We start from the raw sequence: 18,694 nt of genomic DNA, 5'->3' as shown, positions 1-18,694 counted from the left end.
GTGGTAAAAAGAAGAAATGATGGCCCTTCTTCTACAATGAGAATGACTTAATCTGATAGATAATGCACGCTAAGAATTGGTGTACAAATATGATGCAGAAAATGAGGAGAAGACTTATGGTTTATCCATGATGATTGCATTTTATTTTATTATCTTTGAGGTTGTATATGTTAGGCCTTATGCTCTGCCTATCATCCAGTAGTCCTTTTGTCTCCATTCTCTTCAATCAAATAACAATCCTTCTCTCCAAAACTTCATGAATCCTTCCTTTCCATTCATCCCCATTAAGCTCAGTTAAGGATCACTTCCTGTGTTAAAAGCAATAAATACCGATCTCACTAAAATGAAATAATCTGATTGCTATGATCAGGGAACTAACTTAATTAACTTGTGTCATCTTAGTAAGAAAAGCATCCCACCTCCTTTTGCTAAATTACTCTCTATAAGTTGTACATTATTAAGACTCGAAACTTGATTCCGTGCTAGTTGTACAGTTTCATAGGCTTTCCCCTAATCGTAAGGCATTTTCGATTAGCATTACTGAAATAACTTCGAACTTCAGCGCATACCAGGCACTGTTCTGCCCCTTCTTACATCCTTACAGTCATCTTAACTTCATCAAGCCAAAATTTTCCAGGATACATATACTTGCTAAATCATATTATTCTATTTTAAGTTCAATTTCACCTTCAATATCTCTGTGTTCTCACTAAACAACTTGCTGTTCCATTGTACGTACTTTCAAGATTCAATTCAGCACGATAACTTGTCAGTATCATCAGAAGAGAACAAGCTGTAGACATCCCACCCTGTATAAATTCAAAATTTTATAGAACTAATGTGGATACATATGCTAATTTGGAAGTAAGTTTTTAGTCTGACATTTCTCTTCACCTATGTAGGAACCCAAACAAGAAGTAGCAATGCTGAAGCAAGAGATTGATCTATTTCAGAAAGGTTTGAGGTAAACGTACACATATGCATGATTTCATATGATATGTACGCCACGTCACACACAAATCCATACAAGTTTATCTTCTAAAGTTTTTTACCTCTGCTAGTAAATCACTACTTTTCAAGTAAGAAAAGCCGCCTTGCTGAAGAGCCTTAAAATCTGTCATCCAGGCAACATAAAAAATTTGCCTCATGCTGTTTAATTTGTCAAAAATAGAATTCCACAAGTGGAAATAATTACAATTATTTGATTCGTACTGCTAGCAAACAAGGTTTTAACTAAGATAGTACTTGGTAGTAACAATGAATAACACCAGTAACAATACCTTAATGTGCTTGATGTGCCTGTACTGCACCCATAAATCTAGCGAGTAATCACAAGAGCTCGTGAAGATAGAAGTTATACAAGTAGTGTGACGAGAAATATTCGTAATATTTTGAAATACATCACTTAACCAGAGAGTGCTACAGGTACATGTATGGAGAGGGAATATCAGGGCACATGACACTGGAGGAATTAGTTGCCCTGGAAAGGCAACTTGAGATGTGGATGTACTACACGCGCTCAGCTAAGGTTAAAAGGCTCTTCTTCAATGCACCCTATTTCCAGAACATGTACAATAGAATTCTAAAATTAACATGCGGCTTCAATTGATTCTCTTGACAAACAGATGCAGATCATGTTTCAGGAGATCCAACAGTTGAAAAGCAAGGTTAGTTTTAAATTATGGTGCTTACTGTGGCAATTTCATGTCAAAATTTTGTAACCAAATTTTCATGTCAAAATCATTTAAATATTTAACTCGTGGATGGGGAAAATTTTCTGAGATGTTTCCCAGCCGTTTCATATCAAGGTCATCTGGATGCTAGAGCTCAGGGTAGAATAGCGGGAGGTTGGTCCCTAATTGTCTGTTTATATTTTCTACTAGAAATACCTCAATATCTAAAACACTCCATCGAGTGTTAACGTTGTCAGACATATAGCAAGTTGTTACAAAATAATAATCATATGGTGAGCTACCAACAATATCCATAACCATGATGGTGACACTAAAGAGTTCTACCTTAACAGAGGAACGACAACAAGAAGGTGACCGTTGATCTTTATCAAATTGAGCTGCAGAATATTCCAGATATCAGTTCGACAAAATTAAGTCCAGGCTCAATCTTAAAGGGCTCAAAATAGCATATAGATCAGTATAAGGTCAAAATGGGAAAGAAGAAGAAATTAAACACAATTAAAACAAAGGGCTCAAAACCTATTAGTATTAGCAACAGGGGTGAGAAGGTGAAAATATCCAGAATACACTAGAAAGAGGTTTCCATAAGATAAACTACCACACAGGGGCCTTGATAACTCCAATGCATTAAAAGGAAAGTCCCTATGCAAATATATTGGTAATTTTTAATCCTAAGATAAAACTGTTGGATCTCTCCTAACGAAGCAAGCTGTACGGAAAAAAATTTTGATACATTAAATTCCTCGCAAGTAGGAAAAATATCATAGACGCAAACATTCTTACAACACAAACTCTGGATAGAGTTTGGTTAAGCTTGTCAGATGCAAAAGAAATGCGCTACCCACGAAAACAAGGAGGAGAAAACCAAATAGGTAGGAGATACCATCAAGATGGTTCAATAACTATACATGCTTTAGTTAATTCTAGTTTAATTATGTCTCTATGTTTGTGCAGGAAGGCATTCTGAAGGCTGCCAATGAACTCCTTCAGGAAAAAGTATATATTCCACACTCAACTAATGAGTTTTTTTAGCATTGCAGTTGTATACACGAAAGAATTTTTTATTTATCTATTCTTGCATGTTTGTGCAGGTTGTAGAACAAAATGGGCTTTTTGATGTCGCCCCACTGACCGTAGATCAGACAGGGGTTTTTAATGTAGCCCCTCAAATGATAGCTGATATTCCATACCCACTAACAGTACAACATGACATGATTCCAATTTTAGGAGCTCTATATTAGCATATAGCAGCTCCTGCTGATGATAAGAGGGCTAGGCGGCCTTGTGAATGACCATTTTATTTCAAGGTGTATCCTAAGAAACTGTCTGTACAAATAGTGATCCTGAGAACTTACTCAGAAACCTCTAAATGTTGGTAATGCTGTCCCTGTTATGCCCTGGAGATATGGGTTCAATACTTCACTTTGTTCTATATTATATCCTCTATTGAGACTTGTATTGAAATTTGCATCAAGGGAAACGTCTACAGTTAGCTTCTCGACGTAAATTGTGCTTGGGTTGTTGCAATCTTGCATAATATGCCTGCATGACGCTACTACTCGGATTCGGCCTATTTCCAGTAGAGGAACAAAAACTAGTGGCTGCCCCTTACTAATCATGATATTAGCACTTAGAGCAACATAGGGCCTACTTTTTTCTTGTTCTTTGAAAACCACTCACGCCTAAACACTGCATATGAACCAACGTCTTTATTTTCCAACAACTCCCACTTTTCCATAGAGACTCGGCTGATCATTGAATAGACTCCACCCATAGGAAACTAGGAAACCTTCTGATAAAGCCAATATTGGTCAGTAGTGACATAAAAGGCATTTGCTACATCTTCTAGGCACCTACTACTTCCTGCAAGGCTAGCTAGCACTTACCAAGAATTCCCTGAAGTGAACAAAACATGACACTGATCACCTCAGTCACTGAGCTACTACATAAGTGCAGAATAAAACTTAGAAGTTGGGAAATCTCTATAAAATCCACAATTATTCGTGACATGAGCACTTCCAAACCATTAAACCTTCCTCAATATATTGAGATATTACCTTGAGATGAAATAGAACCACTGTAAAATGGCATTCTACTTATCTCATTCCCAATCTCCCACAATGCTAAATGGGATCAATTTTACTGCTCCTGATACACAAAAAAAAAGCAATAGTTAACATCTATCAACTATCGAAGTTTTGAATCATGGTCAACGCACATGTGAACGTCCAGAATACATACCTGGTGATCACACTTACATTTAATCAAAAACAACAACAAAAAACAAAATAAAAAACACATGCTATTCACTGTAAACCATATACAAGATAAAAGTTCTTTCATAAAAAGACCAAATCTTATCACATATGTAAACATGCATCGGTAGGAATACCCTCCGTGTTTTGATCAGAGTGCACAAAAGATAATGCAGCATAAATCATGTTCCATGCATTTAAGATCAGAGTACATAAGCCAAAACCCCACTCACTGGCAATGCATGCAATAAGCCAAAGAAGGAACTTAGTGTTGACCATATTCAATATATAAAAATTCAGGCGTGCAGGCACATAAACTTCTTAGAAATTAAAATAATACGGTTCAAAGGGAAATTTCTCTGGGAAAACATAGATGGTTTAATGGGAAATCAATCTTATTGGAAGAACAGAGCTATCAGTTGCAATACAGTGGATGATAAACGCTAGCTCTTGAATATTGGCCCTGACAACTGAACAATTTATTTTCAGGCAAATGTGCGTCTGAGCTTTTAGGTATCCTTTGACTATTGGTTAGCTCCTGCAAGATTTAGACTTCTCTTGTTAGTCGACATTAATAATAAGTAAGATGAATTTTAGCAATAGTATGATCAAAGTCATGATACTCAGTGAATAAACATGATCTTGGAGTGTTTGGTCATACAAGAAGTCAAATAAGAAACCAATGTACAGAAGACAAAACGAGAAGATTCAGCTCTACTTTTTTATTCACTACTAAGTGCAAAATCTTTTGTAGCCAAAGAGAGCGAACAAACCAAATTCCCCAAAAAAAAATTTTATCGCCCAAACTCTCTTAGTGACACCAAAACAGAAAGACAACTATCCCTTCTTTCCATAAAACCAAAGAAAATACGACTTGAACAAAGCACCACAAGCTTATAACACATCGATGCAACCAGCCATCACGTACAATATGCATTACCACATGAACTAGCAGACTGTCAATCACATGCAGCACAATTTGAAGTCTTAGTGACAGCATTTTCATACAGCTATAACCAAACTAAAGAACAGACAAGACAAGATATTTCCTGTGAGTGCTTCTCAGTCTTGAGGGCTTAGAAGAATTCTGAAACTTAGACAGCAAGGTTCTCTTTCGGTTGAGATTTCTGATGGTAGCATGGCATGGAAAGGTTCTCCCCCTCCTTATAGTTCTAAAGTTACTTATATGACCTTGGTACATTCCCATACTAAGGTAAGTTGGAGTAAAATTGTGGAGAAATATGAACATACCAAGGCATCCTTTTATTCTTTGGTTGGTTTGTCATGAGAAGCTGCAAACAAGAAGTCATCTAAGAAGAATAGGTATGGACATTGATCCTTCTTGTCCCCTATGTGGTTTTGTTGAGGAAACTTTTGCACATTTATTTTTTGAATGCCATATTAGCAAGAGAATATGGAGTTGTAACTGGTTTTATACATGATGGTCTAGTTCCTTTCAGTTGGAGGATCTTAGTTCCTTGGGCACTTAGATTTTTTTTATGGGGGGCGAACAGCACAAAAATTAAAAGGACTGAGAGGAATGCTTTGATCTTTAGTAAAGTTCATGAAGTTCAACCTGATGAAAAATTAACTCAACAAATAATTTCATGTTTAGAGATTAAGTTGAGTTGCATTGATACGATGGAGGATACCCCTGACAATAGAAAGTGGTGTAGGAAAGTTTGCATTTTTCCTCAGTTCTTGAAGAGAGTTTGTGTAGCTAACAGATAATTCTGTTATTGATATCTTTTATTATTTTAGAGATGAATATCTTTAGGAAAGAGTACAGTGCTATATCTGTAAAGAGAGAGCATATTCTTCTGTTTTGTTCATATAGTTGAGTCTGTAAGTACTTTTTTCATTTGGTAATGAAATCATTTTCTTGCCAAATAAAAGATAGATACAAAAACGAACCCAAAAGTAAAGGGCGCCCTAAACAAGATAAACTATGAAATAAACGGATGTGCTCTAATAAGTAAACATATATTGTAACAGAGATAGATGATGAAATATATATTCCAAATCCAAGAGAAAAACTAACCTCGAGTTTTATCCTCCCACCAATAGAGAAACCTAAGATTAGCACCCTGCTTATCCATCTTATATAGCTGGTTCCAATGTTCAGCTACTTCAGAGCCCAAAATACCACCACAGAGAGCTCCAAATCCAGTGGCCTAGAAACACCTACAGAAATCCAGCATAAACTATGGATCAACCGCTTGAAAGGGGGCCGGGGGGGGGGAGATGACATGAATAAATTACTGCTTGTATTCACGTTCCTTTCAACTTGAGTAGTTATAATCAACACTGTAGCAGATGAGATGTGACGCTAAAGAATTAGCTGAGTAGCTGTCTAATTGTATGGAATTTTCATATCTTCTGTCTACTTATGCTACAACCATAATGTCTATATACCGTAAGGATCCAAGGTTATGGATAGCGGATAGCATCGCATAGCGGGGAGGCGCCGCTAAGGGTACTTGGGGCTATAGCGACAAAAGGCGCAAAGTCCAAAAGTGGCTCAGTTTAATATGTATAAATATTCAAAAAAAAAGAAAAATTCAAGAAAAATCTAAAACTTCTACAAATCACACAATTATCCAATAACTAATTACCCCTCATTTATATCGTCAAAACAGTATAAATCATAGCTGCGCAATCCCCTCGACCTCCCCGAACTGTCGAACAGTTCATGCGAACCGATTCTCTGAAAAGATTCCCTCCGATACACGAATTGGTTTCCTAAAATTAGCGTACCGCTTACTAAGTACGAGGAGATCAAAGTTAATTTACAAGTTCGTTTTCATGCACAAGCGCTTGGATTTTTTTATAAGTTTTGATAATATTATTGAAAGTATTCTTTCAGTAAGTGGAAGTTATCCAAAGTTAATAACTAATTCTAGATTAGTGTTTGTTTAATTGATGTTGCTAAAAAGATTTTGTCTCGGTCTATTAGTAGCTCTTCAGCTCAGAGAAATTAGAGTACTTATTCCTACATACATAGTGTGAAAAGGAATAGATTGAACAGTGAAAAAACAGATAAGTTAGTATTCATCCATTCAAACATTCGCCTCCTGTCACGATTTGTGAGAATTACAAAGTTGGTCAATATAAATAATAGGATATGGATTCTAGTAATGATAACTCAAAAGACTCTTCACGTAAGTTGAAGAAGCTTAGGTAGAATTGTTTGGACTCCGAATTCGCAGATGATGCACTTGATGATAAGAGGAAGAAAGTTACAAATTAGAAAAAAAAAATATTAAGAGGTTGTCTAATATTTAATATTTTAAGCTTTATGTATTCAAAAACTGTTAATATGAAGTATTGAAGTAATTTTTATGAAAAAAATATTAAAATGCATAATTAGTTTTCTAGTTTCTAATTTTCTACTATACACTTTGAAAAATGATAAGCGTACCCAAAAAAATTACATTGTATCCTATATCAAACTTGCTTATCGAAGCAAGCTACCCCTTGTCGAATCCAAAATTTCAAAGTTTTGAATTGTGTACCCGAATTCATATGATGACCTGCTACATACGAACCATGTACCTATGGTATAAATCGCACAAAAAAAGTAAAAAAAAAAGCGGAGGAAGTGGCGGAGTTGTAGCAGAAGAAGCGGTAGAATTGAGTTGTAGTCGAGGCAGCGAAGTTGGTGAAGGGAGGCAGTGGAAGCGGTGGCCGGAGAGTTAGTGTTAGAGTATTGAGCAAAGAGGGGATATCGAGAGAAAAGAATTGGGTAATAAGTGGATAGGAGAGTTAGGACTAGCTTAAGGTAGATTTCAATTTGGATTTTTTAAAAAAGCCCACTTATCTAAGCACTCAAAAGCATTATTCAGTGCTTCTAACCACTATTCAGCGCTTTTCACCACTATTCAGCGCTTTTCACCGCTATTTAATGCTCTTGCGCACATTTGGCAGCTATAATAGCTTTATGGGCGCTATTTTTGCCCACTTTTGATGAAATCATTGCAGAAGAGTGCCGCAATTGCTATTGCGGCCATAATTACAGTGCAATCGGCCACAATTTAAAACAGCGTAAGGATCATAAAGTAGAGGAGACAGAAAATTATATCGGTTAGATTGTTCAGAGAAGCTAATTGAAATTGTGTTACAGACAAGTGCAAGCCAATTTACAAGTGCATAGAGTTTTCTTCTTTCAACGTAAGAACCAAGGTTTTAAATATCGGATATTAGGAAAATATCGGATGGCCAAAATTCATATCGGATTGCGGATATCAAGGAAATATCGGGGATATGTGGTAAAGATCAGAATGACAAAATGGATGTTTGCATATGTAGTATAATGTACTAAAATGTAATCTCAACATACTTAATGAAATCTAAATATACAAAATGTAAATAATATATGTTTAGGATCACTAATCAACCTTATAAAATAAACAAAAGTACAAATCAACATTGCTACATATCGTCAGATTTTTTTTAGGTCAAAACGTCATTTGATATAATGGAAAAACATGATATCTCGCCCAAAAATTGCCAAACACAATATACTATTTTGTGACAAGTCATAAAAAGATATATCGGCCAACATATCGGCTGATATATTAGCCGGTATATCGGCTACATTAGGGATATAAACGCCCAAAATAGCCAAAATGTGGTAAAGGATATTTAGAGATCATATCCGTTGCGGCAAGCCCTGTGAAAGGATAGATCGGGGGATATATCGGGCAATGTCGGGGATATTTAAAACAATGGTAACTAAGAACAAGGTGAGAACTAAGATAACATCAACAGAAATTGTGGACAAGGTATCAAAATCCACCACATTAACAGTCGAAGCTGCAGAAGAATGTTTGTTGAAGATAAAAAACAATTCCATTTAAACTTGCTGTTACTAATAATTACAAACAATATGGCTAGTGAGAACAATTGACTGAACCACACCAAACAGACATGGTTTACCAGTAACAAATTATATAAACAACTAAGACATCATTAAAGCAAGCAAAACTTTCTTTTTTATTCTTGTTTGTTTTCTTTCAAATCTAAATTTGAAGCAAACAGATTTACAGAATGCTTACATTTTAGGTTTAAACATCAACTTATAAACATATACGTAGATAAATAGTCGAAAAGAAAAAGGAAACAAATAAATGAGCGATTGTGTCATACTAGACCCTAAAATCTTTCTTAACTTTATATTAGACCGCAAAAATTTTCATATGACTAATTTGTACCCCAGATTAATTTAGTTATTTTAAATAACACCTAAAATCAATAAGGTTATCATTCAAAGCCTAAATTCCTCTTCATTTTCCATCAGCGCTCCTAATCTTCATACTCCTAATTTTACAACACCAAATTTTACTAGATTGAAATCTAACTCAAGGTTATTACATAACTCTGCATCCCCCCCCCCCAACCCCCAAAAAAACAAATAAAGAAACAAACAAAAGAAGATTTGAGGGTGCAACTTACAAATATGAAGATTTGGAAGTCTTAGGTGTAATATGACAAAAACCCAATAAATAAATATGTATTTGTGATGATTTGGCAACATTTCATATGGTACACTGCAATAAAGCATGTTACAACTTATTTGTGAAAGTTCAATTGACTCCAACAATCTTTGAGGTAAATAGTTCAATATGGACGAATAACAGAAGTTTCAGCTTCAAGATTCTTGAAAGCCATAAAGTAAGATTTATCAAATAGTTCATGCAATGACATGACCCAAAAAGCAATGCCCTTTGACATTTCATGAAAAACATTCACAACCTGAACATAGATATATAGTTATTTGGTGTTATACTGGCTGCTCCAGTTCACAAAATTTTATCATATTGGATGCTGACACATGACAAAGCACTAGGACCCCGACATTTTGCATGTAATAAAACAAAAAAAGGACGTCACTATATCAAAATAAGGGAAAGTCTCAGAAAGAGTATTCAGAAAGATTCTATATGGTAAGAATTAATAATACTGTTAACAAATACTAATTACTCACCAGAGTCATGTCATGTTCTTCTTCTACCTACATAATATCATGACAGATGAAAAAGTAAAGCAAAAGAGAAAGACGTGCTTCTTCAAGTACAGGATTAATTATATATGTAGTGTGCACGCACAGACACAAACAGACATACATACATACAGGTTGCCATGCTATTTTTTTATCTTATTTACTACTAATTATTCTTTTCTATTTCCCTACGCATTCTTTATTATCCCCTGCATTTCTCCATCTCAAACCAATATGAAACTTTTCAACTTTCCTAAATTTAATCATTACTTTACAATTATCTTTATTAAGTACAAAAGCATTATAATACTTAGTCTTGTGCACCACATTGTTGAAGACTAGTGTGTATACCATAGAAGTCAGGAAGAAGCCAGGAATGAGGGACACCATGGAGAACCATGACCCAGGTTATATCGTCCCGGATTCTTGGTGTAACATGACAAGATTCACCAATTATAGCGACCAATTTAGAATTCAACCCAATTAAAATTTTGAGAAAACCAACTCTTTTGCAAAAGAATAAACAACAAATAAGGTGAGAAACTACCTTAGTTGCAACATGATTCTCAAGCTTCTTTTACCATTACTGATATCAACTAGCATATTTCATGAGAAGGGTAAAAGAACCTAACTTCTACAAAACCTTTGATTTTTAAATTTAAGAACTGAACCTATGTTGCCCGGCGTACCATATAAACCTAACCCTTTGTATCCGATCCCTAATGAGTGGCGTACCACGCTCCCGTACCCGTCCCGTGAATCGGAACAAATCGAGTTCTATGCAACTATGGTGTGTACATACATACACAGTGTTATACACAGTGCTTATAAAAAGTGTTCCTAAGCGTCTGCCTAGGCGTAGGCAGACCGGCAGCCACCTATCTTTGGCCGTAGTAGCCAGTCTAGGCGGCGCTCCGGAGTGGCCAGTCTTAGGCGGCGCTTCGACGAGCTGGCCTAGTCTAGGCGGCGCCCTCCGAGTAGGCCTAGCTTCTAGCGGACCGCTTCGCCCTAGGCAAACACCTAGCGTCGCCTAGGGCTAGGGCGCCCGTTAAGCGAGCCTGACTAGCCGTTTTTGGAACACAAAAAAAAATTATAAAACCAAACCCACATACTCGAACCCGCAACTCCCGTACCCAGTTCAAACCCTAAATAACATATCTCTTCTCCCTTCCCTCACTGTACAGCCGCCCCTCTTTCTCTTACTCCCCCCCCCCCCCTCTCAGTTACAGCTACCCACCTACTCTCTCCATAGTCTCACGGACTCTCACCTCTCTTTAGTCTCTTCGATCTAGCTCTCACTCTCTCTCTCCCACTCTCCCACCTCGCACCTCTTTCCGCCGCGCCTGCCCGAGCCTCTCCCGCCCAGCCCTGCCCATCGGCCGCGCCTACCGAACCATCATCCGCCGCCCGATCCGAACCATCACCCCGCCGCCCATGCCTTCTACTCCTGCCGGGCCCCGAGAATTTCAAACTTTTTTTTAACTATGTTTAGCTTATTTACTGCTTTATACCAAAATTTTACTTATTAACTATTTTTTAAATTTAAATAGTTGATTTTGTTCAATTTAGTTTAATTAATTAATTTAATTAAGTTAGTTTTAGTTAATTTTAGTTAATTGTAGTTAATCTTAGTATAATCGTGTTCAATTTTAGTTAATTTTAGTTTAATTAATTAGTTAACTAGTTAATTTAGTTTAATTAATTAGTTCAACTAGTTAATTTTAGTTAAATTGGTTAATTTTAGTTAATTTGAATCTTTTAATTGTCATGATTTGATCCATTGTTATCGAGGCGCAAGGCGCAATGCAGGACGCAAAGGCCCCTTACGCGCACTATACGCAAGGCGCACAACGATGCGCGCATCTTACTGAATTGAGGCGCACAACTTAAACTAATATTTTTTAACATAAGACAAATAAGCATATAAGTAACATGTTTATAAATTATCACATAAAAAGACTAAGTATAATTTTACCTACTAAATCACGAAAGAGTCTTAATTAGCATGCATAACATAGAGAAGTTCATAAGTTTTCACAAATCACAATGCAAGATAATCTCCAACATAAGCAAAAATCTATGAAACAAAACAAGCAAGTAACAAATAACAAATATGTATTTTCATTTAAAATATGATATATGTATTTTTCAGTAACAATTAAGTGATTAAAAAAAATAACTGTTCATAATTTTCTAGTTAGCATTCTTAATTGCTATTTGCTAGTTAGCATGAAAAGATGAAGAATAAAGAAAACAATTACATATACATGTTCATAATTTTTTAATTAGCATGCTAATTAGAGAGAAAGTTACAATTAGCAAACAAGTATACTAAATTACTAATTATTGTTTCCTTTTTATAGGTTAAACATGAAAAGATGGAGAATGGATTAGCAACTAGCAAGAAAAAGTCTATTAAATGATGTAAATATGTAATATGTAAATTATTTAAAAAAACAGAAGAAAGAGTCTATTACATGACGCAAGTGTCAAGCGCACACGAGGCGCGCGTCTCAATAACAATGATTTGATCTATCAATGGTTTGTTTGTTGAATTGTTGTGATGTAGAATGTTGGATATTCCTTCTAAGGAATATGCGGGTTCCACCTCTATTCCTGCGAAAGCCCCTGTGAAAGATAAAAGAAACTCGGGAGATATCACTTGAGAGTTTGGGTTTTCTCCGGAGCTAACTGTTGTTTGTTGAATTATTGTGATGTAGAATATCGGATATTCCTCCTAAGAAATCTGCGGGTTCCACCTCTATTCTCGCGAAAGCCCCTGTGAAAGATGAAAAAAACTCGGGAGATATCACTTGAGAGTTTGGGTTTTTTCCAGAGTCAACTGATTTGTGCTTGGTGCAATGTAAATTGTGCTCACACAAAATGGAAGGGGGGTTTTTAGATTGAAGCAACATCTTGCCGACAGAGGAAACAATCGCATAAAGTGCTCTAAGATTTTAGCAGCTGATAGTAACAAGGGCCAAGAAGCTATGGATGCTAATTTCAGGAGGAAGAAACTAAAGGAGATGCATATCATGGAGTTGCAAGATGAAGCACAGTTCGACAAGCCGGATCCAACGGCTATTGAAGGAGAGAAAATTGTCTCCTCTACACATATAACGAACAGATCTTAAAAAAGTCCAGAGAGCCAACTGTTGGGTTTATACTGCTAGTGATCCCGAGCTAGCAAAGAGACTGAAGGGAAAGATGATTCAGCCAGGGATGAAGGAAGCTTATGCGAAGGAGAAGAGAGACCGAGTCCACAAGGATGTTGCTAGATGGACATATGAGAATAACATTTCTTTTCATGCCCTCTCTACTGACTCCTTCATGCGGATGTGCAGCGCTATTGGAGATTATGGACGTACTTATTGACCATGTATATGTTGAGAGAGTCGTTGATGGGTGTTGTGAATGAGACTATGGACTCACTTAAGGAGCACAATGAGTGGGGGAAGAGTGGTTCTATCATGACAGATGCTTGCTCGGATAGGAAGATGCAGTCGATCATGAGCCTGTGCATCCATAGTAGGATAGGCACGACTTTCTACAAGTCGATTAAGTACTTTAGGTACTCACACACGGGGGAATACATTTTTGAGTGGGTGGATACATGCATTGAAGAGATTGGGCCACATAAGGTCATCTAGGTTGTCACAGATAATGCTTCTGTAAATATGACGACGAAGGAAAAATTGAAGAAGAGGCTAAGTATCTTTTAGACCAGTTGTGCAACTCATACTATTGACCTGATGCTTAAGGGCATTAGGAAGTTGCCAACCTTCAAAGAAACTATTGAAAAAGCGAATGCCCTTATTGTCTTCATCTACAGCCACCACAAAATCTTGAACATGATATGCCGCATATGTGAGATGAGGAAGATTGTAAGACTCCGAGTCACTCGCTTCGCCACTACATTTGTGACCCTTCGGAGTGTTCATGAGAAGAAGCTGAAGCTAAGACTCAAGTTTCCTGATGATGAATGGAGGAAAAACAAGCACTCTAATACCGCAAGGGGTAGAAAAGTGGAGGTCATTGTACTGTGTGAGAGTTAGTGGCAATCTGTAAACAACCTATTGAAGATCTATGCTCCCCTTTTCGCATGTTAAGGGTGGTCGATAGCGACTATAGACCCGCAATAGGATTTATCGTGGGGATGCTTGAAGACACAAAAGGAGGAGACCAAGCTTGTTTTGAAGAAACAAGAGAGCCTATGCAAGTCGGTGATTGATATTATACATTCCAAGTCTGAGGATTGATTGTATACACCATTGCATATGGCAGCTAATGTCCTTAACCCTTACTACTTTTAAGATGATGTTGCTAAGAACTCTAGAGAGGGGAAGGAGGGGTTTCTAGATGTGGTGAAGTTGCTCTTTTCGATGAGGAACTCCAAGCTGAGGTTACTAAGGAGTTCATTAAAAAGTACAGAGAGGGTAAGGGCTCATTTAGTAGAAGTTTGGCAATGAAATCTAGGCAGAAAAGTGAACTTCAACCCAGATAAATTTAGTTTATAAATTGATATATTAAATTATCAATCATAAGTAATTTTTTGCACTGGTGAATTCAATTAAGACAATGTGTTTGCAGGTAACTGGTGGTCTATGCATGGCGGTGATTATCCATTCTGCAAAATTTGCCTATGAAAGTTTTTAATCTCACTAGCCGTTCTTCCGAATGCAAAAGAAACTATAGCACATTTGAGGGGGTAAATTACATAAATATCTAAAATTAATAAGATGAAGTTATCCATTTATGACTTTACTAATTTATTCTTTTCTTCTTTAAAGATTCACACAAATAAGAAAAACCGATTGCAGTCGAAGAGGTTGCAGGATCTTGTGTTTGTGAAGTTCAATGCCAAGCTCAAGCAAAAGAAGAGAGGAGAAAACAAAGACGCGCTAACAACGCAGGATTATACTACAGCATGTGCATGGATCCTAGATGGAATCCCCTCCGATAAGGAAGAGACTTATCCTGGTTCAGGTGTTAGTTAGACGTTGGTAGAGAATGTATTTGGAGCGGCTGAGGTTGCGGCGAGCTGGAGGGGTGAAAGAATAGCAGGAGCTACGAGACCTTTGATGATTACTAACGAAGAAGAGTCTCTTGCCTCGGACGATGATGTCATGGACGAGGATGAGGACTTCGTGGACACGAACTCGGCGGAGAGCGATCATGCGGGGAAGGATTTCCATGATGACAATGATTTCATTAGATTATATGATTATTCAGTGCTAGGCATTTAGACTATTCATTTTTTTCCCCCTCTTGAGCATTAGAATTTTGAGTTTGCGATATTATTTACTATTACGATGACTTGTTATGTTAGACATGATGATGTTTCTTAGTATTTGGTTACTAATTTGGCTATTTAGTATTTATGTATGGTTGATTATGGATCTAAGCTTGTTATTTATGTTTTTTGCGATTTTATATGAACTTAATACATATTTTTATGAATTACTATAATTAAATAATTAAAAAATAAGCAAACGCCTAGGCGTCGCCTAGGCGCTAGGCCCCGACTCGAATGCCTAGTCCGCCTAGCGCCTTCTGTAACATTGTACATATATACACACATACATACATATATATAGAGGGTGAGAGAGGATATAAACTTGGCTACCTAGGAAAGATCCAGAGTGAAACCCTTTCCATTGAATTTTGATATTTTTGCAATTCATATGAAAGATAAGTTGATTTAAATAATTTAAAATGCCCCAGAAAATTAAACACAAAAGGGTTTTTCTCATCTTGAACGAGGGGAAAGTGAACAGCCTAATTAGCAAGTTGGTTAGTTTAAAAGTGTAGATTGTCTAAAACATAACCAAATTGATTTCTAAGAGATGTTGAAGTATTGAAATTAAGATCAATGTTTTTTTATGAATATTTATATGTTCTAGAGTGTATGTAACTCTAGGACCTGACAAATTACATTTCGAATATATTTTAAGTATTAAAAGGAAAGATCAAATGCTTTGGCTGAATATTTATAAGCTCTAATGCAAGTATAAGAAAACATTATTTTTTCCCTCCACACACCCCCAGACAAATGGGCAGAAAAATTCAAAATACATGATCTTGATTTGCATGCACATTAAAAATAAAGTATCATTAATTGAGTAGGTTGCAAAAACTCCAATATCAAATTCTTATGGGAGACATACTAACCAAAATCCTTCCTAAATAACCATCTCCCCACCCAACCAGAACCCCTGTCGCCCCTCTCTTCCTTTCTCTCATTACAAATCTTAATATAAAAATCAACTTCAACAAGATGAAGATTCTAAAAATGAAGGCTGAATGTTGTTCCAATGGGAAGTATTCAACCCTAAATCCTTTCTAAAATACCTTTTTCTTGCTTGTTTGTTGGTGCACGTACATACGCATGCACACAAGGATACAAACTCATGCATGTGCATGTGCATGTGCATGCACATGTTCTTGTGGATGAGCATGTAGAGCATTACACGCACATGGGCAAGCATAACGTGCATACACACAAGCGCACAAAGTGCAAAAACATGTGCAATTACACACATTGACAAGCACAAACATAGATGCACACACGAGACAAACACATGCATACACCACACAAGCACACAGACAAACAAGCAACATGAACGTTTAGGCTTATAGTTTGAAGAAGCAATTTGACCACTACTCAAGTGACCAACTATATAGAGGCACTAATGTAGTTACATGGGTGACCCTAGAACCCAACTGCAAAGCAACACTTAGGGTTACCTGTGTTATTACAATCAGTAACTTCAAGGTTATCCATGTTATTACAATCAGTAACCTCAAGGCTACCCATGTCCATACATAAACTCAAGGATAACCCGTTCTATTACAATCAGTAACCTCAAGGTTACCCATGTAAATACACAAACTCAAGAATCACTCGTGTAATTACACCATACCTAAAGGTACCGGATTGAAATAGGTTTAAAATCTTCAAAAAATATTTTCCTTTATTGGGGTCTCCCCTCACCTTTTCTCTTTGTCATTATAGCCGTTGTCCCAGATTCTCAATTACTACACCACTTTCGATTGATATTGAGATGTCCAAGAAGCTAAATTTTTAAATTTATTAGTATAGCTTTCTTTAAGAACAGGACGCCTCGCCTATATACACTTAAAATATATCCTATTTGTAGGTATTTGTGTATGATACATGTGGGATATGACTATTACGGTACAAAGAAGATCTCAACCTAAATGATTTTGAATAGTTCGAACAGATTAGATAAATCTAAGTCAGGTTAAGCATTAACTTTATGGGCTTCCCCGTCGAATCACATTTTCTATCATACAACTCTCAAAATCTTCCCAAACATGGACAAAAAACATTACTTATCTACACAAAAAAATAAAAATATGTTAAAATTTCCGCTGCAGTATGCACAAACCAACGATTTAGCAGGCAACATGAAAGATAAGCTTACATGTAAACAACAGAAAGATCATATTTTTCAATCAGAAACATACATAAGAGGAACATAAGATCAATATACCATGTGGGCTCTTGGAATATCTAAAGGAAATTCCTCCCAAGTGTGCCGCACCAATAATCGCCCCAGCGACAGCAAACTTTCTCGATTCCCTTATGGCCTTCAACTAAGACAAAACAAAACTAAACAGAATAACTCGAAAATATCTGGATCGATCGAAAGACAATCGAAACCCTAGACGATCCCAACCCTAGATCAAAGAATAGGAAACAGATGAGATGGGATCGAGACCTGAGGGCCGTAGATTGGATCAGAGGCGATGAACTCTTCGACGTCAGCGTCGGTCCATTTAGGGAGCGGATCCTTCCTCCCGAGGGTCTTCTTGTAATAATCGAGGAAGGATAGGTTGCTCTTCCAGTGCTCCTTCACGTCTTCGAAGTGCCTCTTCACAAACCCTAGGAATTCAGAGCTCTCCGCCATTGTTTTCGTTGGACAAATGGAGAATTTAGGCTCTCTTCTTCTTCTACTTCCTCCGATTCGGGGACGGGAGCGATAAGTTAAACCTGCGGTGTTGTTTAAGGGTGGTATGGGCTCAGGGGCTGTTTGGTTGTTGTTGGTAAAGTTGTGTATTTATGACACAACTTAGAAAGTTGTTGTTCACCTCATCAATTTTATTTTTATATTTTTTTTTTGTTTGTTTTTTATTCCATTGGAATCATAAATTGCTTGTTTGGTTTGCAAATGTAACTTTAATTGTTTGTTTGGAAAGTGTAAAAAATGGTCCCTACTCAAATAATCATATTGGTTGGAATTATTTTTTATTATTTTTTCCTAACTTCAATGTCAGTTTTCTCTTAAATATTATATTATTGAAATATTATATTAAATATGAATATTATATTAAATATGAAATCACTTTACAAGCCACATCAGCATATGAAATCACTTTACACTATTTCAATAATATAATATTTAATCAAATATTATAATATTTCATTTAATTGAATATAATATTATTTCAAATATTATATTATTATTAAAAATATAATATTTTATTCTATTTATGATAATTACTATAATTTAAATAGAATAATTGATGACATGGCTCTTTATTAAAATATAATATTTATAATAACCGTAATATACTATTAATATATTTAATAATAATATGATATATTATATTAATTTAATATATATTATCATGCTTTAATATATTATATAGTAATTTATTATAATTTTTGTTGCAGTAATAAAATATTATTTAATATTATAACTACCAAAGTATTGACA

The 18,694-nt window shown here is 36.1% G+C and overlaps 1 protein-coding gene and 1 long non-coding RNA gene across 3 annotated transcripts in view; one reads left to right on the top strand and one right to left on the bottom strand.

Moving 5' to 3' along the window:
• Positions 1 to 3,423, top strand: part of LOC109837987 (MADS-box transcription factor 26-like) — a 4,490-nt gene extending 1,067 nt beyond the window's left edge. Inside the window, exons 3-7 of the mRNA XM_020406390.1 lie at positions 903 to 964; positions 1,426 to 1,528; positions 1,626 to 1,667; positions 2,649 to 2,690; positions 2,786 to 3,423. Coding sequence (XP_020261979.1) covers positions 903 to 964; positions 1,426 to 1,528; positions 1,626 to 1,667; positions 2,649 to 2,690; positions 2,786 to 2,935 — 399 coding nt within the window. The 3' untranslated portion in view covers positions 2,936 to 3,423. The remainder of the gene's footprint in view (positions 1 to 902; positions 965 to 1,425; positions 1,529 to 1,625; positions 1,668 to 2,648; positions 2,691 to 2,785) is intronic.
• On the bottom strand, positions 1,540 to 6,133 carry LOC109837988. 2 transcript variants are annotated; one of them, XR_002246527.1, is made up of 4 exons: positions 5,991 to 6,133; positions 3,752 to 4,487; positions 2,019 to 2,071; positions 1,540 to 1,554 (listed from the first exon to the last, which is right to left on the bottom strand). It is a non-coding gene; the product is annotated as an uncharacterized LOC109837988 (long non-coding RNA). The 2 variants fall into 2 exon arrangements; XR_002246526.1 differs by lacking the exon at positions 1,540 to 1,554 and having other exon boundaries at positions 1,745 to 2,071.

This window comes from Asparagus officinalis, chromosome 4 (genome assembly GCF_001876935.1).
Source record: "Asparagus officinalis chromosome 4, Aspof.V1, whole genome shotgun sequence".
NCBI lineage: Eukaryota > Viridiplantae > Streptophyta > Magnoliopsida > Asparagales > Asparagaceae > Asparagus > Asparagus officinalis.
This window is presented reverse-complemented; position numbering and strand designations above follow the sequence as displayed.